Here is a 22,120-nt window from a genome sequence, read left to right on the forward strand (position 1 = left end):
AAGAATATGTCACTGGATGGTTACATGCTAGCTAAAATAGTTTGTTGATTGTGGAGTGATATGTATATGAATGCAATGGACAAAATAGGGAAAAATGATCATTATTCAAAAGGATGAGTTATAGATTTTTTTCTATAAAATGAAGTAATTTGAGATATCTATTTAGGAAGTTATTACTCCAAGAAATATAGAAAAGTTACATATGGGCCTTCAATTGATTAATATAGATTATGTAATAAAGTGATGGAAATTAAAACATTTAATAACCATTAAAATAATTAGCCACTACTAGATACTAAGAACAATTATTAGGCTAGAGGGAATTATGATCTTATAATTGTAATATTTAAAAGAGTATATGGCTTAAACTATAATAATTAAAATAGTTGGATGTCATAAATTGTTATAATTAAATGATTGAGGTTCGTAAACTGTAGTGATTAAAATAGTGGAAGATATAAATTGTAGTAGATATAAGAGTGGGTGAGTAAATTGTGACTGCATAAAATATGTTTCACTACAGTGTCTTGTTTTAAATCAAATATAAGGTGGTCGCCAGGGAAATATTCCCAATTATGAATATTCCCAAGTCAACTGGGTTTTATAGAGAATTTAATTAATAATACAAGAAAAGAGAGAAAGAGAGAAAAAGGAAATAAGTATGAAGGGCCTTAAGCCAATATGGCCTATACCTGAATCTTAAGAGAGAGAGAGATCAGTCACTCAGTCTTTTATCACTCACCACAAGGTCTGTCTAAGCAAGGATTCTAGTGACAGAGTCTCCTCAGAGAGAGTTCCAGCCAGAGTCCTCCTCAAAGAGCCTTCCAGCCAGAGACTGTTTCAAAGGGCCTCTCTCAAGAGCCTCCAGAGGGACAGAGTCCCCTCAGAGGAGCTCCAGCGAGACCCCCTTAGAGATTGTCCTCCAAGAGCTTCCCTTCTCCAGAGCCTCCTTAGAGATCTTCCTCAAAAGGATTGTCCCAAAAGGATTCCTTTTCAAGAGATTCTGCTTTTTCTTATGTAGGGGGTTTTCTCCTATGTCACCTCCCCTAAGTTCTTCCATCTACCAATCACAGTAGATGCTTTCCAAGGATGGCCCATTCTGAATTTACTGCTGGATCTAATAATCCCTTTAGTAAGTTTGAACCAGAAAAAACTTCTGAATAAGTTTTCACCTCTTTGTTCCTGGCAAGTTTACAAGTTGTCTGACCTTTAATAGGTACTTAGCACCCCTTAGTATTACTTCTAAAAATAGGCATGGCTTAAAGAACTTTTTGCCTTACTATAAGTATGGACCCAAGTACCCACATTGTTTAGCAAGGAGTTTTTTTCCCCTAAAGCAGTCCTAAGTACAGGTGGAGTAGAGGTCCTCCCATTTCTGATCCAAGTAGAGTTCTCACATCCAAATGTGGACTGTTCCCAGTAGGGAATTGTTCCAATTGAGAATTTCCCCAATGGGGACATTTTTAACATTCACAAGTCTGAGAAATTTCAAGATTTACATAATAAAAATACCCTCTCTCCCCAATCTATTCCTACACATCTAGTAAATAAACTTCTTTGGAATTGGAGAGTCACAACATAGAGAATTTTTGCTCATTTATATTATTTGGTCCAAATAATTAGAATGAATTTTTTAGATGTTGCCAAACTGAATACTCTTGATCTCTAAACTAACTAGAACAAAATGATGTCAACATGAGAAAAGCTACAGAAAAAATAAAAGCCATGTAGGTGTATGATGATGTGTATGTATATCATCCCAGTCATCCTATTTGCTTTTAATATTGTTAATTATAACTATGGCAAGTATACTGAATGGAATCTAAACATTTTTATTTTAAAATTCAATTTTATTAAACTTCACAAATACCCAAAGAACATTATATATAAAAGAGTATTAGGAGGTTAGCAACTCATTCTCAGATCATTTGTAATCAAACCCCATTGAGATGGATGAGAAAATTTAGACAAATAATCCAGAAACATTTCTTATGCACCTGCTATGTGGCAGGAACTGTACTAATTGATAAGGATATATGAAAAATAAAATAAAAATCCTGTCCTGAAAGAGTTTACAAAGTATAGTAGTAGCTTATCTAAAAAAAATAAAAATAAAATGATTTGAGGGAAGATAACTGGCATATGAATTCAATAGAGAAGTCAATGAAATCCAAAATGAGTGCAGTCAGAGAATCTTCCTCTTCTTCACCATCATGATAACCATCATCATTATCATTCACAGAGATATAGTTATAGAGAAATTTCAATTTTTCCTCACAACTATGGGAACTAAATGGTCCAAATATCATTTTCCTTTAGGAAATCACATTTATAGGAAAAATCAATTGCCTTGTATTATAATGGTGAATTTCAATCCTACCTTAAGTTTTTAGTAGGTAAATTACTATTGACAAGTTAGGTAAAATTTTATATTGCTATTTTCAAGTGTTATAGATTTGATTTCTTTGATCTCATGTGTGCTTTATTTCCTAATGATTCTCAGGTTACTATGACATTTGTTTTACATGCTTTTAATAATTCCCTATACACATAACCTCTTACATTAATAGTTTTTTTAAATCAATATAATACTAATATTGTATAAAACGTTTTTATAAAATAAATGCTTGTTGATTATATATTATTTTTTAATAGCGAGTTGCAAATAAATTTGATTTTCTGATTGATAGTCAAATCTCTATGAATAATCATTCACTTTGATTAGGAAGTAATTATTTCATTTTTAAAATACAAAATAAAAGCTAAGTTTAAAATAGGTCTTTTTATACTTTTTTGATGTTCTGCTTCCAAATAAAAGATGGAATTAAAATGTTATGATTTTTTTCATAGAAAATAATACAAGAGCACTGAAAATAAGAAATGTAAGCAAATTAAAATATAAAAAGGAACATCCATGAGAAATAAAAAAAGATATGAAGACAAGATAAATAAGACTAAATAGAACTGAAAAATGTCCAAGAACCCAAGCATATTCAACATTTAGGCCATAATTACATGGTCACTGAATACATTATGCTTATGACACATTTTCTTTACTTTTTTGGTTCAACCACTTTTGGAGGTGGTACGTCAATAATCAATTTTCTAAAAAGTATTTGAATCAGATTAGTAAATCCACTTTAGTTACTAAGATAGTAAAAAATGTTGTGATATTTTATAATTTAGTAATTTAATTTCAAAGACATTACAAATTTAATTTATAATAAATGTGATTCTCCTGATTTGGGGGAACCTATTAAATTATTTTATGATTTAATTTTGTTTTGCAGGGGATCTAATATACTGAAGAGAAATTGTGATGTTTCTTATACAGTTCATGGTTCATGTGAGAAACAAGTGAGATAATATATTCAGAATGCTCTTATAATCATTAAAAACTATATGTGTCTAATGTATTATATTAGTGTGGCACAACTTCTACTAGAACTGAGATCACCTGTCTCTCTCTTAGGGGTAGGAGAAAATCTGTTCCCCTGCTTAAATTTCAATATTTGGATAAGATTGTGGAGATTTTAGAAATCATTTAATCCAACATGCTTATGTAATTGGAGGTTAAGTGACTTGTTCATGAATACATAGGCAACATTTGCAGTAATATTTGAACCAGATCTTCCTAACTTACAATAGAATATTCTAAGATACTAAAATGAATCCCTATGATGTTTTAGAATAATCTAATTTTTTTCAGAGTATTAAAATATGTAAACAATTATTGTATTTACCTAATATATTTACCTAACAATGTAAGTGAAATGGTAGATTACTTATAAAAATATAAATCACCTGGACATTAGAGGAAGAAATAGAATTATTAAATAAACCTATTTTAGGATAAAAGAAATTGAACACATCATAAATGAACTCTCTAAAAACAAACAAATAACAGAAAAAAACAGCAGGGCCAGATGGATTCAAAAGTGAATTCTAACAAACAATTAAAGATAAATTAATTTCAATACGAGATAACTTATTTAAAATAGTAGTTAAAGGACTTTTTTCAAACTCCTTTTATTAAATAATATGGTACTGATGCCTAACATAGGAAGAGCAAAAACAGAGAAATTTCATTAGTGAATATGGATATAAAGATCCTAAACAAAATACTAGGTAAGAGACTACAACCATACATTGCAAAGAATATACATTTTGACCAAATGAGTTTTATACCAGGAATGCAGGGTTAATTCAATATAAGGAAAACTAACAGCAACATTAATTATATCAATAAAAAGTAATAAAATCAATAAAAAGTAATAAATGTCATATGATTATATCAATGAATAGAGAAAGAGTTTTGATAAAATACAACACTCATTCCTATTAAAAACACTATAAAACATAGGTATGGAGTTTTTTCTTAAAATATGCAAAGCATCTAACTAAAACTATTACCAAGTTTTATTATTTGTAATGGGTATTAATAAGAAGCCTTCCCAATAAGATCAAGAGTGAAACAAGGATGCCTATCATCAATATTAACATGGTAGTAGAAATATTGGCAATAGCAATAAAAGAAGAAAAACAAATTGAAGAAACAATAATGGGCAAATAAGTAATAAAGCTATCTCTTTTTGTAGACCATATAATGGTATATGTGGAAAATTCTAGAAATTCAACTAAAACATAGTTGAAACTATCAATAATTTTAGTAGTCTGATATAAAATAAACACATTTAAATCACCAGTATATTCATATATTAATAATAACATCCTGCAAGAAGAAATAGAAATACATATCCCACTTAAAATAATTACAGATAGACTAAAACACCTGATAATAAACCTGCAAACAAACCAATCCAGAAAATATATGAACAAATTATAAGACAATTTCCATTAATAAAGTCAGATTTAGTAATTGGAGAAGTATTAATTGTTTTTGGATAGGCAAAGCCAATATAATTAAAATCACAATATAAACTAAATTATTTATTCAATACCACCCCAATCAAATTATCAAAAGTTATCTTATTGACCTATAAAAATAATAACAAAATTAATTTGTAAGAGCAAAAGATCAAGAATGGAAAAATAATGAAAAAATGTAATTGAAGGAGGTTTAGCAGTACTGGATTTTAAACTATTATAAAGCAGCAATTTTCAAAACTATCTTGTACTCACTAAGAAAAAGAAAGGTAGATCAATATAATAGAACAAACATAAGGTAAACAGCAGTGAAAGATTATAGTAGCCTTATATTTGACAAAAGTATAGATCTAGACTATTGTGATAAAAAAATCACCATTTGATAAAATTGATGAGACAATTGGAAAGTTGTTTGGCAGAAATTAGATATAGACATTTTTTACATCACTAATATAAGATCAAAATGAGTGCATAAAAGAAAATTTCATGAAAAACTTGGAAAAATGGGGAACATAGTGCCTATAATTTATGGATAGAAGAGGTATTTATAAGTGAACAAAAGATTGAGAGCACTGTAAAATGTAGAAGGTATCATTTTGAGTGCATTAAATTGAAGAGGTTTTATACAAATAAAACATTACCCAGATGAGAAGGAAAGTAGAAAATTGGTAATGGATAGAGGACTCATATCAAAAATAAATAGAGAACTTTGTCATATTTATGAGAATAAGAGCCATACTCCAATTGATAAATGGGCAAAAGATATGAACAGGCAGTTTTCTGATAAAGTAGTCAAAGTAAACATAGGTACTTGAAAAATGCTCTACAAAACTACTGATTATGAAAATGCAAACCAAACAATTATGCAGTATCATCTCAATCCCATCAGATTGACTAAAATGATGAAAGGTCAAAAGGACAAATATTAGAGGGTACGTGGAAAAGTGGAGGTGCTAATACACTGCTGATGGAACTATGAACTGATCCAACTATTTTGGAGAGAATTTGGAATTATAACCAGAGAGGTATAAAAATGGTGAAACAGTAATACCATTTCTGGGTCTATTTCCCAAGGAGATCAGGGGAAAAGGAAAAGAACCTATACGTTTCAAAACATTTATAGTAGCTTTCTTTGTGGTGGCAAAGAACTGGAAATTGAGGAGATGTCCATCAACTGGGAAATCGATAAACAAATTGTAGTATACTGTAATGGAATACCAGTGTGCCATAAGAAATTATAAAGCTCATTAGTTTTTTTTGAACTTGGAAAGAACTTCATGAGATAATGAGTGTAATGAATAGAACCAAAGACCATTATATAAGCTACAGATTTAATATTTGAAGAATAACTTGTAAATTTTCACATCTAGAGAAGGAACTGAGAATTGAAACATCAGTGTCATAATCTATATATAAATTTCTGTTTGCCAGATGATGTCTTGCATGATGTGGGAAGGAGAGGGTTGCTGATATTCCTGGAAATAAATTCTAGTAATATGAAAATTTTTAAATACAGAATAAATAAGAAGATCATGAGATGTCTAAAGGATGATAAAACAGTTTCTTTATACTTTGTAACTTAGTATAAAAGCCACTTAGATAAAGTTCAGAGGAATCCCATGGAACAAGAACTGAACTAGAATGATGGTCTTCGGGTCACATCTCACTGAGGACATTTCATTAAATCTGTGTGATCAGGGGAAAGATATTGTAAAAAAAGCTCTGAATTCGGTTGTTTTATCTGTAAAAATGGGACTAATTTTACTTGTTTCTCAGGACTGTTGAATTCTCATGAAAACATTATTAAAAGTATTTTGTAAACATAACAGCAATACAAACATACATGAAAAGAATTATTGTGAGATGAATAAAGAGTTAATAAAAGAATGGTTGTTATTTCAAGGAGTCATACGGATTTCTTCACAAATGGACCGAGAGGCTGAAGATCAATATTTAGTTGTTGTTCAAGCCACAGACATGCTTGGTCTTCCAGGAGGACTTTCTGGAACAACAACTGTCACAATTAATCTATCAGATGTCAATGATAACAGACCTATATTTCAATTTGGTAAGTACTAGAAGGGCTTAAATTTTAATTATACAAAATTTACCAGCAACTTAAGTTACTTTTATATTACTTTCAGTTTAACAGAAAACATTCATTATCTTACCTTTCAGTATCATATTACGTTTATAATAAACAGCTAAAATAAAATTATTTTTCCACTTATATTTGTATAAATATTGATGAAATTATTCTCCTTAAAGCAACTCTGTGAGACAAGTGGAAGATACATTTTTTTTTTGACTTTATAAATTAGGAAACTAAAACTCAAGGATAAAACTGACTGGCAAAAGATATTTTAAACTGCAAGAATAGAGTAGTTTTAAAAATGTATTGTTTCTGTTTTTAAAAGCAGAATAACACTGAGGCCAAGCTGCAGTATTTTTCTAATCAAACAGCCAAATAACCAGAGATATTAAGGAATTTTAACATTTTAATGATGGGATCTCTATGGCAAAAAGTTTGTTGTTTCATAGCTTTTGCTTGTTGTTCAGTCATTTTGGACCTGTGTGACTTTTCATGACATTGTCTTGGGTTTTCTTATTAAAGATACTGGAATGGCTTGCCATTCCTTCTCCAGTTCATTTTACATATAAAGATCCAAGGCAAATAGGTTAAAGAAGTTTGTCCCCTGTCACACAGCTAAGTGTCTGAGGCCATATTTGAATGCAGGAAAATGATTCATTCTAACTTCAGGATTGTTACTCTATCCACTGCACCTTAGTTGATCATATAACTTTAGGATAACTCAATTCAGTTAATATATCTTTATGAAGAATAAAACACCATTTCTATGTCTAGCAAAGGTTAGCTTCAGGATAATAATGAAGCATTTATTTAGTAGTCCCAATTAGTACTTAGAAACAGAGTTCCAGACATGTTCAGCATAGAGAATGTCTGTAATGTTAGTTCTGGAATAGAACATTTTTTTTTCCTTTGATACAAGTAAGGGAACAATTGTGATGGAGGAGACATGACAAAAGGAGACAAATGTTCAGGCTCCTAAGAATATTGAATTATTAAGTAATACATAATAATTGTATAATGAATCCAGACTAGTCACTTCTGGCTTTGCCATTTGACTCTGAAATCAGGGGGAGATATGTTTTATATATTAAAAACTATTCAGCAAATAATATTGGATAATTGAATAATCTTAATCACAAGACAAGAATTGAACTAGACCTATAATTGAATAGAAAGATAACTGAGCTAGATCCAGAATAGAATCACAAGATGCAGTCAGTGTGGTTTACTCAATTCCTACTAATAGTTCATGTTCTAATTCCCTTAATTTCCTCACAACAGAATTTAAGGAGAGTATACTCAGGTTTCCAATTTTCCCCTATGATTACTAGGACAGTATTTGACATATAGTAGACACTTTTTTAGATTTTTTAAAAAATTTCACATAGAAAAAAAAATTGACAATTTCTTCTTATATTTTATTATTCAGATTCTATCCATGCCCCCACCATAGTGTACATTAATTCTTAATAGATATTGATTAAAAGATATATTTTTTAAAAACTGTCATACATTGTCATTTGGATAAATAATTAATGATTACTCAATCATAAAGTTTCTACTTAACCCAAGTTGATCATTTATAGAGAGTGATGCATCTCTTGTAATTCTCTACTAAACTATCTCCGAGAGAGAAATACCTTATATATGGTTTTGCATTTATTGCTTACTATGTAGAAACAATATTTTTCAAAAACTATTTCCCCATCCCTCAGCTGCTCAGTTTCAAAGACAAAGACTCATAGATTTTACAATAGAAAAGACTTTCGGAGAGCAATGGATCTAATTCTCTTATTTTATAGGTGAGGATATTGAGGCCCAGGGAGACTAAATGACTTGGCCATCAATCAAAGAGGCAATGAGTTTTTTGAAGGAAGATTTGAACTCAAGACCTCAAACTCTACATAATACTCTTTCCCCTGCACTAAATTGTTTCTTCTTAATATTATGTTCAACTTTCCCTTTTCTACTTTTTTATATAGTCACTAGTCCTGTTGCTTTTTGAAAAAAATTCTAATATCCCTCATTGCCATGGAGAATCTAAGAATAATACCAATATTAAGAAGAGGAAGAGAGTAGGAAAAGGCAGAAAAGGAAATTCTGATCTTTCAAGACTTTCAAATCACTGTCTATAAAATTACAAATTTTGGGAAATTAGTCATATATTCCCTCTTAAGAGCAGAATTTTGATAATGTTCTATCTTTTCTTCAAGGTCTCTACCACATGAATGTCTCAGAATCTGCACCAGTTGGAACTTCCATAGGAGCAATTTTGGCAGAAGACAGTGACATAGGTGACAATGCAAAAATGAATTACAGTATTGAAGATGGTTCATATTTTTTTGACATTATCACCAATAATGAGACTCAGGAAGGAATAGTTATATTAAAACAGGTATAAATGATTAAATAGGTAAATAGTATACATAGTCAATTAGTCAGCAGTTAAAATGAGTAACACATAGAACTATTTTGTATAACAGTTAGATTGTCCTCCCATAATAGTCACCTTTGCTTAATTAAAAACTAGCTTGACCATGAGAATTATTGAAAGATAATAGCATTTCCTTATTACAAAATTAGAAGATCATCACTAATCATAATATATGGCCAGTGAACATTTGAAAAGCTTTTTATTGAAGGCACAGTTTATGTATTAAGTTTGAACATCAGGAAATTAATTCTAATAATTCTATATGAAATTTGGAAAGCTGTATAATATGTTTAAGAATAAGTAAAAGTATAGTTATTATTCCAACACAGCTTTCATTAACTCAAATGACAAAATGTACTGCCTTTAATTGTAATGAATATATTTTTAAATCATCATTTAATGAAAAAATCAGACTGTCTAGAAGTTAAAAAGTATTAATTCCTAACAGATACCATGTACTCAGCTAAGATAGCTTAATAATTCAAACACTTTTACAGTTTAAAACACTTGAAAATAAGTATACCAGTCATTAATCTATTATTAACTTTGTAATACTAAAAAAGAAAGCTGACTTTCAAAACTGCCATCTATTTCTTTGCAGAAATTAGATTATGAGCTCCAACGACAATATAGTGTTCGAGCAAAGGTTACCAATAGCTATATTGATGAATATTTCCCTAAGGATGAAAATTCTGGACAAACTACTGTTATCAAAATCAGAGTGGAAGATGTTGATGAACCACCAGTTTTTTCATATCTGGAGTATGTAATGGAAATTGCTGAAGAGACTCCATATGGTTCACATGTGGGCACTGTACTTGCCAGAGATCCAGATGCTACCAACTCTCAGATCAGGTACAGCCAACATAATTCTTAATTCACTAAGTTGGGGAAACAAACACCTTATTGAAAATTATATCATATTCCCTTGCAACTGTACTTTCAGATGTCTTATAAAATAAAAATTATTAAATAACATTTATTTTTATGTACCACAAATTCTCTTTATTTTCCCTCACATAGTGCTGCAATCATATAAGCATGACCAAAAAAAAAGAACCAAAAAAAAAACAACCAAACATTTTTGTTGTAGTTGTTCAGTTTTTGTAGGTGAGCACTGAACTTTCATCCTTGATAAACTGTAAATAATACCAGATGTTAAAGGTGGTTGAGTGTAGATGCTAAATAAAGGGCTACAATACACACTTGGTGGCAACTGTATCCACTCACTCCTTGGAGGTGTAAAGGATAATTTTAGCGTTGTGACTTAAAAATCTAAATTTAATTTGGTTGCCAGGGAAAATCCCAAATAATAAAATACCCAAGCAAGCTGGGAATTTTATGGTGATTTAATTGATATAGTGGAGGAGATTAAGAAGAAGGAAGAAGGAAGGGGCTAGTACTGGGTGGGAAGATTAAGAGATCTAAAAAGAAAGGTTTTGAGTGTGAAGGAGGAAAGAATCAGCCTGACCTCCAAAGGGGCTCAGCTAAGATGCCAGAACTTGAATCTGCTCAGGGGCAAAACTCATCGCCAAACCCAGACAAATAACTGACCCCACTCCAAGATGTTGGAACTCCTAGCATGCTGCCAGCCAGAGTTGCTTCTCCAAGACAAAGAGAGAGAGCAAGTGGCAGACCTTATATAGACAGTTTTATGTCATTTTCCTGCATCTCATCTGTACCAATAATAGCTTAGCTTGAGTTAGGGCAGCCCTGGAGTCTGTCCGTTTTTTTCTGCACATGTTTGTTGAAGCCATTTCCTCAGATAATTAAATCTTGAGTTTGGTGCAGAACTTCCAAAGAACTTCAGTTAACAAGAGTTAAACTAAGGAGGGTGGAGAAATTCAGGGTTCCCAAGACCTGATTCTGTTAGTCCAAGTATCTCTATTGTTATTGATCAGGAAATAGGTAAATCAGATCTTCTAAAGTATGGTCTGATTAGGGTGAAATAGTTTTAAAATTCACAGAGGTCTAGCAGATATCCTAGAATAGTAATGGCAAACCTTTTAGAGACCATTCTATGCCCTTCCCCCCAAAGACTGGGTGCCTTGCTCCACACACAACCTCATGCTGTACATTGTACCCTGCCCAGACCCTATGTCTCACCCCCCCACCTTACCCCAGACAGGGGAAGAAGAACTCTCATTGGGCTGTTGGGCAGAGGGGTGGGTGAAGTGAGGACATTTGTGGAGAGGGAGAGGGAAGTAGCCAGAGATAGCATTCTTCTCCTCTCTTAGCTCTGCCCCATGTGAAGATCTCCTACTGGCCTACTGGACAGAGGGGTGGGTGAAGCTAAAAATTGTCCTCAGTAAGGTGGCAAGGGGGAAGGGGATGGTCCCCTAACCCCTCTGTCTTTCTAGTAACTAACTCTTGCAGGTGACAGGCTCATACCCACAGAGAGGGCTCTTTGTGTCCTTTATGGCATACATGCCATAGGTTCACCATCACAAATCTATAATATATTCAGTAATGATTTCTTAAAATAAAAAAAAATGTATTCTAATGGACTTTCTGCATCCAATCAGTCACAGCTTTATCCCAAAATGTTTTCTTTTTTATGTGATTTATTTTCATTTCTTTTCAATTTGTTGTTTAATTTTCTTATATTTGGACAAATAAGAATATTTGACAAAGACAGACTCAGTATTCAACATTGTGCTAAAGGTTAAGAGGCTACAGAAGATGCATGACATAAGTTCTTAATCCTGAGAAATTTGCAGTTGAATATAAGTACATGTATGTGAAGACAACATGCAATTAAGTTCTAAATTGTAAGATTCTTATTAATGTAGTTTAGGAAGGTAGAGAACAGACAGATTAATCATGGTTCATTAGAAGAGATAGGGCATGAGCTAGGTCTTTTAGGGTGAGTCATATATGAGCAAATAGAGATAAGGCATAAGCTTTCCAGGAGAAGAGAGCAACATAATCAAAGTTGTAGATACATGGCTGTGGGACTGGTTTGACAGGAACAAATATTTTATGTTTAACATTCATTAAAAATGTTAAAAAAAAAACAGAAAACAAGAATACAACGTCCTACATCAAAAGAAATAGATAATAGAGAGAAGGATGAATTGGTTATTGTTCAATCATGTCTGACTCTTCATGACCTCATTTGGGGCTTTCTTGGCAAAGATTCTGGAGTGGTTTTCCATATCAATCTCTAGCTCATTTTAGAGGTGAGGAAATGAGGCAAACAGGATTTAGTGACTTGCCCAGGGTCACATTGATAGTAAGTGACTGAGGCAAGATAATGAATTCACAAACATGAATCTTCTTGACTCCTACCCTGTCAATTTATCCACCTAGCTGCCTGATAGATACATATAAGACTGATAGATATATACTTGCATATGTGAATTATATTTGTATTATTGACCTCAGAAAAGATACATATAATGACTTCAGTAATATCATTTGTCCACTCTGAGAAACAACACAGTAGATTATGGAGAGAGCAAATTTTGAGGCAAGATGACCTGAATTTTTGTCCAATCTCTAAAACATGCAGATTTTTTTGACCCAGGAATAGTCACTTAGTTTCTTAAAATTCTAGGTTTCTGACAATATACATTATATAGCATACCTATAATTCTCTACCTCAATAATGAAGGGAGAAAAGTTTAATATATCAGTTCTTCTCCAAAGCAAATTTGTTTATTATAATTAAATAGTATTTAATTTTTTTATTAATACATTTTTATTTATATTCATTTATGATATTAATTTTATTTATTTATATTTAATTTACTTTTATTTACACAATATATAAATATTTATTTATAAACATGTAGATTGTGACAAGGAAATCACTTTAAAAGACTGATATATATTAATTTAAGGTCGCCAAGGAATTCAGCTATGTAATTCCTAAATGAAAACTCAATTCAGCAGTCAATCTTTTATGGAGTTTAATTACAATAGGAGGAAGAAAGGAATTAGAGATAGAGAGAGAGAAAAAGGGAGAGAAGGGAATAGGGCTTAAATACCCCTTCTGTTTAGGCTGGGCCAAAATGCCCAAGCCCTTAGATAGCTGGGGCAAAGAAAAGAGATCAGTCCCTATTACTCACGTGACCAAAATGGAGAAACAGTCTCAGGGCCCCCACCTTCAGCTTCCTCCAGAGCAAGCTTCTCAGAGCACACACCAACCACTCCGACAAACTCCTCAACCACCAACCCCTTGAGTCTTCAGACCCCTCTCTCTTTAAGGAAACCATCCAAGTTGCCTCCCCTCAGTTCTCCCATCTACCAATCACTGTCCATCAATTTCCCTGTGCCAATGGAGGCTCTAGCTTAACCCAGGACTGCCCAGAGGTCTCTGGCTTTGCACATGTCTGTTGAAGGTCATATTTTCAAATAATTAAATCTTTGCTCCTTTGCTACAGCCCTTTCTAAATCCTGTTAACCTGAGTAGGGTAGAGATTGGAATAATTAAATTTTGATCTAGGCTGCAGCCCTTACTCAATCCTGTTAGGACTGAATAGGATGGAGATTGATTCCAAGTATCTCCATTGTATCAATACTAAAATCAATCATGACTCAAAGAAATTCCTGTTCTATGCTTAAGCATAGGTCAAAGTCCTTTCCATTGTTCAGCAAAAGGTTTCTGTCCTAAAGTAATCTTAAGAAGGTAGGAGAAGGAACCTCCCATGCCAATGGGGTTCACATTCCAATAGTCAAGACCCATTATCAATAGGAAATTCTTCAAGTATGAAATTTCCCAATGGTGAAATTTCCAACATTTATAAGTCTAAGAAATTTTGAGTTTTACAAGATGTACATATTCATACACATATGTATGTATATACATATATGTATATGAGTATATTATATTTTATGTTTATATATTATATATAATTATATTTGTGGTATGTTCATCTTTCTACTGTCTTTTTATCATTTACTTGTTCAATTCTTTTTCTAATTATTGGTGGATTTATTTTTGTGAGATGAAACCTTAGAGTTGTTTTAATTGGTAACACTCTTCCTAGAATAATCTTCCAGCTCATTGATAAAAGTTACCAGTCCTTCTTTATATATATATATATATATATATATATATAATTATTTTTATATGTAACTGTTAAAAATAAAATATTGTTCAAAAATTTCTCCATCTGGTCATACTTGTAATAAACACTGCCACCCTTTTGCTTTTTTCACAATGTGATATTTTTACATTTAAAGTATTTGTTTGTAAATTCTTGTGATATATGGAATAAGATGTTAGTCTGCATCTGTATTTGTATGTATGGTTTCAAATTTTCCTAATAATTCTTGTTAAATATTTTCCCTTTTATTTTTCCCATTTAACTTTTATTCTATTTTTCTTAATTCATATGAAAATTATAACATTCCTTTAAAAGAAAAGTTTGAGTTTCAAATTGTCTCCCACCCTCCCACCCCTCTTTCTTTTCTTAGAAGACTTGCAATTTCATATAAATTACTCAAGTATACCCATGCAAAACATTTCTATATTACCAATGTTGCAGAGTAAAGCAATTTTCAATTCTTTGCCACCACAAAAGTATGTGTATAGATAGATATAGCTATGTAGATTTTATTTATATATTCACACATATATAATGTACATATGTAAATGAAATATGTAAAATAACAATGATATATACATATAGTTTTTTATAAATATGTAATAAATTATATTAAATATACTAAGCCAAGAGAAACAAATTCTCACATTAGCAAAGTTCAGAAATCTATGTCTCATTCTATTTTTGCCCTTTACCCATCCTATTCTCTCCTCCCAAGAAAGCAAGTAATAGGAATAGAGGGCTTACATATACTATCATATAAATATATATTTCCCTGTTTGTAATGTTGTGAAATGTATTGTTTACACTAGAAAAACATTCAGTCCAATTATTGTACATATAAGTCATTTTCCTTTTTTTTTTCTTTGAGTTTTGGGCCTTGTAGAGGTCAGGAAATAGTATTCAGTAGCAAAACAGACTTTTTAGGAAAGGCAGGGTAAAAACATAGCAAGAGAAGGATAAACAAGGGACAAATAGGATGGAGGGAAAAAGTTAATTATAAATGTGGATGTGACTAATAAAACAAAAGAACATAGCAGAATGGATTAAAAACCAGAATCCAAAATATGTTGTTTATAAAAAATACAATTGAAATAGAGAAATGCAGAGAAAAATTAATGACCAGAGCAGAATTGACTTTGCTTAAACTGAAGTAAAAAAAAAAAAGGCAGGGGCAGCAATTATCTCATACCACACACAAGAAAAAATAGACATCATTAAAAAAAATACAAAAGGAAATTATATTTTATTGAAAGGCACCCTGTTCTTGTTTAGTTTTTTTTTTAACTCTTCATGCCTTCATTTGGTGTTTTTTGGCAAAGTTATTGCATGTTTTTCCATTTCCTTCTCCAGCTCATTTTTATAAACAACTGAGGCAAACAGGGTTAAGTGACTTAACCAGGGTCACATAACTAGTAAGTATCTGAGGTTAGATTTGAACTCATGAAGATAACTCTTCCTGATTCCAATTCAGATGTTCTATCCCTTGCACCACCTAGCTGCCCACTAAAAGGTACCATAAGCAATGAAATGAAATTATATCAATACTAAACACCTGTAGAACTTTTGGGTAAACATGGCAGTAGTCTAGACTCAGGACTCTTCCTCTCCTCACCACCTACCAATATAGACTACCTCAAAAGGCCAAAAAAAAATTATATGAATGAAGGGACTCTACAGTAGGGCACAGCATTGAAGGTATGTATGATTGGGGCATTTCCACACTATAAGGGGGTAAAAAAGCTCCCATCAAAACATGAGCTGATTTACCCTCCCCCACCCCACCTATGGAACCAGAGTCAGAGCCAGCATGCACTAGAATCAGTGAGTAAGCAAGAGGCACCTCTGGAGGGAGTGAGGGGCATCTCTAGGTCCTTGGAAGCTGTCTAAGACCACAGAAGACCTACCCCTGAGAGCAGCTAGAACTAAGACCCCAGCAGACTGAAGACCACAGACTTTGGGTACCTGCTGGGAGATAGCACAGAGAAGGACAGCAAACAGCAGAAGCTGCAGAGAGTGGAGAGCAGGCCTCAGGCAAAAACCTTGCTCCTTAGCTCCATACATAGAATGCCTACCCTCCCCACTCAGATTTCTGACTGGAAAGTGCCCAGGAACAACAACTTTCAACACCAAGAAGGAGTTGACCCTGGAGGAAAAATCCATACTACAGAGAAAATAGCAGAAGAGGAAATACAAATAAATTCACCAAAACCTTCCCAAAAAATGGAACTTGGCCACAAGCTCTTGAAGAATTTAAATCAGAGCTTATCAAAAAGATGGAAGCCTTCTGAAAAGAAAAGTGGGAAATAGTTCAAAAAGAAAATAACATTTTAATGAGCAAGAACACCCAATTGGAGAAAAAGCTGAAAGCCACAAAAATCAGGATAGACAAAACCAAAAAAGAAAATCAAAAGATCATAGTGGAAAACCAATTTTTAAAGACCAGAATTAGGCAACAGGAAGCCAATGATCTTGCAGAACAAAAAGAATTATTAAAGCAAAATCAAAAGATTGACAAAATAGAAGGAAACATGAAGTATCTCACTGACAAGAGGACAGATCAGGAAAGCATCACAAAGAGACAATTAGAAAATCATTGGCTTACCTGAAAACCCAGAAATAAACAGAAATCTTGACTTCATACTATAAGAAGTTATCCAAGAAATACTAAACACATGCACCAAATGGCCTATCATTGAAATATTATTTAATTGTCAGTCAGGAATGCTCTCTCTACTCCATTCTAGCTGTTTTCTTCCAACTAAAATCCCACCTTGTACAGGAAGCCTTCTCTAAATCTTTTTAATACCAATGCTTTATCTTTCACTTTATTTTCTATTTATCCTACATATAGCTTGCTCTGTAAATATAAATATATATGTATGCATATATATTCATGTTGTTTTCCTGATTGCATTGTAAGTTATTTTTTTTTCATTTTAAAACCCTTACCTTCCGTCTTGGAGTCAATACTGTGTATTGGCTCTAAGGCAGAAGAGTGGTAAGGGCTAGGCAATGGGGGTCAAGTGACTTGCCCAAGGTCACACAGCTGGGAAGTGTCTGAGGCCAGATTTGAACCTAGGACCTCCCATCTCTAGGCCTGGCTCTCAATCCACTGAGCTACCCAACTGCCCCCTGCATTGTAAGTTATTTAAGGGCAGAGATTTTCCTTTGCCTTTTTTAAAAATCTCCAGAACTTAGTAGAATGCCTGACATATATTAGGCTATTATTAAATATTTAGTGAATTGAATTGAATTGAATTGAGTACTACTACATTTCAGGCACTCTTCTAAGCTCTGAGGATTCAAAGCAAAGTAAAATATAATGCCTGCTTTAAAAGAGAAATAATCTTATGGGGGAAACAACATGTAAACAACTATTTTCAAACAGTCAACATAATAATGTTCATTTTTTGTTTCAAAGAGTACTAATGACATCATAAAAGTAATCTCTTGACTTGCACATGAACTCGATTTAAGTGAGGTACAGTTTCACAAAGTAGTCAGCCACAAAATCATCAGCCGTCATTCTCTTTTCAAGAGTCATCAAAATCCAGTGACTAGACAAACATCAGGATGACTAGTGATGTCTAGCATGCAGTGGGTGACCCTGCCCTCTTCAGTTGCTCTCCTTTTAGAGCTGAACAAGTCTAATCACTCAATAGCTCCTGCATAAGCTGCCTTCATGATTGTTGGAACAAACTGTTCTCATCATCCCATCCTGCCAGGGGAAGTCTTTTCGTTTTTGTTCTAGTCATTCCTTCAAATTATTTCCTTGTTTGGCCTGATAGTTATCCTCACTCTGGTGTAGACAGTCTGTGGAAGAGTTTAACACTGTTGCTGCTGCAGATGCTTCAGCTTCTTAGAGACAAAGGTAAGAGTGGGTGAGAGGTAGACACTAAAGGTAAATGAGCAACCCTGAAAAAGGCTCTGCAAGCCCTCGCACCCAAAGTTGCAAATATTCCATGTACACCCCATTCACCGAATAAAAAGTTATATAAAAGATGAATTTTAAGTTATTGATCCAGGGAACACAGAATTGAGGGATATTATGAAAGATGTCCTTTAAAAGACGATATTTGAAGAAAACTTGAAGAAAACCAGGAGGCAGAGATAAGGAAGAATAGTCAGTCTGTGCATGAGTGACAGCTAATGAAAATTCCTAATTGGGAGATTGACTACCTTGCTTGAAACACAAGACCACTTTCATAGCATAAAATTAAATATACATTTATATACAAACAAATATATATATATATATAATGCCACTGAAGTTTTTACATAATTTTTCATTTCTTTCAAGAATGTCTTATTATTTTAATACATCTTGAACAGTATGATTTGATTAAAATTACCCAATCTCTTTTCCTTTATTATTTTGTAATTGATTCAAATATTAATCATTACATGGATTTGTTTTGTATCCTAATAGTTTGCTGAAGTTATTAATTGTTTCATTTAGTAAGTTTGTTGATTCTCTGGGATTTTCTAAGTAACTATCATGTCATATGAAAACAGGAATAGTCTTGTCATTTTTTTGCTAGTGTTTGTGCCTTTAAGTTCTATCTTGTTACTCTAAGAATTTTATAACCATCTTAAATAAAACTTGTGACATTAATACTTTTTATTGTTATTCTTTCAAAAGCTTCTACTGTTTCTCCATCATATACAAAAGAATTTCCTTGATTTGGATATCTATATATCTATCTATGTATCTATCTATCTATCTATCTCTAATTTTTCTGTCTCTTATTTCAGTTGCTTTGTTTTGGTGGGCTTTGAAAATACTTCTTTTATTTGGGTATCATTATGTTGAATTATTGATTTAAAATTATATTTTAGTTCTTTCTTTATCAAGATCAGATTGTCCTTAATTTTATGTACTTTTCATTTTTCATGATGAATCAGCATTCATCACATATTATTTTTCACTTTATAGTAAAGTACTATTGATGTTATTTAATTATTTCTTCCTTCATAAATCTTCTTATATAGTATTTCTTTTATTTATAAACTTTATTCATAGTTTTAGAGGTTTTGTTCTTCATATAGAATACTAACCTATAGAAAATTTTATTGTGCCCTTAATTTTCAAATTTGCTTTATATGTGGATACTTGGTTTTCTGTTTTGTTTTGTTAGACAACTATTGATGAAATGGATTTTCCTTTAATCGTTTATTCTGCCATGTTTCCACTGAGGATTTTTCATGAAGAAAGGGATCTAATATAATATTGTACAATCTTTGCTTTATCTTGCATTTCAGGATCGGTACTGCAATATTTGTGTGAATTTTGAAAACTGCTTCTCCTCAAAGGTCTCTTGAAAAAGTGAAAGTTGATTTATATGATCTCTAAAATCCTTTCTCTCTCCAAATCCAATAATACTCTAGACTAGATGAGAAATGGAAACTAGTCAGTATACTATTGCACTGAACTATGAAATGATACCTGAGCTAGAATGATGACAACCTAACCAAAGGAATGAATATTTTGGAAGAAAAATAAAGAGAAAAATAGTAAAATAATATATGGATTGAGGTAAAAGACAAGTATGAGTCAAAGATAATTATAAGATTTTGATACTTAAAGGGAAATCATTTTCTCTCAAGTAAAATTCTGTAACAAATATTAGTAATACTTGAAGATGTGGGATAATATATATATATATGTGCATAAACAAATGAACATGAATTTATGCATATGTTCATTTGTTTATTTATAACCCTTACCTTCCACCTTAGAATCAATAATATGCATTGATTCCAAGGCAGAAATGTGGTAAGAACTAGGCAATGAGGGTTTAGTGACTAACCCAGGGTCACACAGCTGGGAAGTGTATGAAGCCAGATTCGAGATGTGAGATAATATTGGAATTTAAGCATTGTTATCATATAAAATATAAAACAAAAGCATGATGTATGACATCAGAAAAGAGAGAGAGTGTGTGTGAGAAAGAGGACTGCACTTGGGCAATATGTAGGAGACTGGATAATTTTTAAATCTAATATTATATACATATATATATATAACTTCTGTTGAAATCTGCTAGTATGTCAGAACAATTTTCTAGACTTCTAATTAGACATTTTATATTTCACTTTGATTCTGTAATGTCCAAATATCACTATATGTTTTAAGCAATGTGTTTAAACAGTTTTATGGAATGTTATAGGACAAACACCAACTTTCCACAGTTTTCTTTTGGGATGATGCTCAAGACAACCCTGAAATTGCAACCAGAAAGTAAAACTTGAGGGTGGGGTCACTCTCCTTTGAACATTTGCTAATTAATCACTTTTGATGGTTTTTATATCCAATAATGGAGTTATTTTGCTCTTTAAGTGCAAGATTTTTAGCCTTGAATGAAACATGGATAATTATCTGGGAGAAAATTTGCCTCAGAAAGGACAACATTTAGTGTGCCTTTGTAGCTTGTAGACATTGACTAGATATTTCATTTGGTACTAAAGGACAGAAATATTACTCAGGGGTGAGAATTTCAGAGACAGATTTTGGTTCAATTGAATAGTAACTTCCCTAGTGAGTTATTTGAAAATAAAATTGACTGCCTCAGAGGACTAAGATTTTCTTGTCTTTTAATTTCTTATAGTTGAGGCTAGATAATTACTTGTTGAGAGAAAAAGTATATAGGCTTCATGAATTATTTTCATACTCTACATAAATAACCTCTGAAATCCCTTTCAATTCAATTCAACAAATATTATCTAACTTTGCTAAAATAGTAATATGCAAATCCTAGATGTTCCTGAATTCTTTACCTTAACACTGTAGGCGAGAATAAATACCATATGATTAAATTACTGTATCCACAATAATATATAGCAAGTATATTAAACAAGGTTCTTTGAAGTTTTAGGAGGAAGTATCATTACCAATTAAGAATTGGGAATGGGAAGTAAGAGAAATTAAGGAAAGCTCCCTGAATGAGGTAGTACTATATAGTTCTAAAAGTCAGTTTAATTCCCAAAATCAATTAGAAAGAAAAACTTGAATATAGCATGTTATAAGAAAAGAGGGGGGAAAAGAATACTAGATTTGATTACAAAGTACCTACTTATTTATTCCAGCTCTATTATTATATATATGGCTTTGGATCAATAGCAAATTTTCCATGTATCAGTTTGGATTAGATGATGTCTAAGGCTTTTTCTGGCATTAAATAGAAGATTTATTTAAATAATATGTCTAGAGATGACTGGATGGAATCCAGAATAGTATTTCTATAAAGCAGTACTCTTAACACACCTAGGCTTATATTTTTCAAATCATTCATTCTAAAATAAAATAACATAATTATTCAAAGCATAAAAATGGTGAAACTTGCTAATTTTTTAGCAGTCTTCAAAAATATTCACACCTTGACCAGGGAATCTTACTGTATCCAAATCATTATTTTTTATTTTTGTGTTAATCACCTTCAGACTTATGTGTCATGTGAAACACTTTCAAAGTTTTGATCACTACGCATTTTTTATTTATGTATGGGGTGCTCAGGGAGGAGTAATATCTCTGGTACAGGGCTTGTTGTGCCCTCCTAGGGCAGCTCTCCAGCCTCTGACCCTCACCTGACACCCAGCTCTCACTTGTGGCTCCCAGTAGCTGCTAGCATCCAGCAGCGGTCACACCCCGGG

General features: G+C 32.3%; 1 protein-coding gene across 3 annotated transcripts in view; it reads left to right on the forward strand.

Annotated features, from left to right (window-relative positions):
- CDH19 (cadherin 19) overlaps window positions 1-22,120 on the forward strand; it is a 173,741-nt gene that overhangs the window by 103,336 nt on the left and 48,285 nt on the right. For all 3 annotated transcript variants that reach the window (XM_056823609.1, XM_056823610.1, XM_007487770.3), the window contains 3 exons: window positions 6,791-6,955; window positions 9,193-9,374; window positions 10,015-10,268. In XM_056823609.1, coding sequence (XP_056679587.1) covers window positions 6,791-6,955; window positions 9,193-9,374; window positions 10,015-10,268 — 601 coding nt within the window. The remainder of the gene's footprint in view (window positions 1-6,790; window positions 6,956-9,192; window positions 9,375-10,014; window positions 10,269-22,120) is intronic.

Source organism: Monodelphis domestica, chromosome 3 (assembly GCF_027887165.1).
Source record: "Monodelphis domestica isolate mMonDom1 chromosome 3, mMonDom1.pri, whole genome shotgun sequence".
NCBI lineage: Eukaryota > Metazoa > Chordata > Mammalia > Didelphimorphia > Didelphidae > Monodelphis > Monodelphis domestica.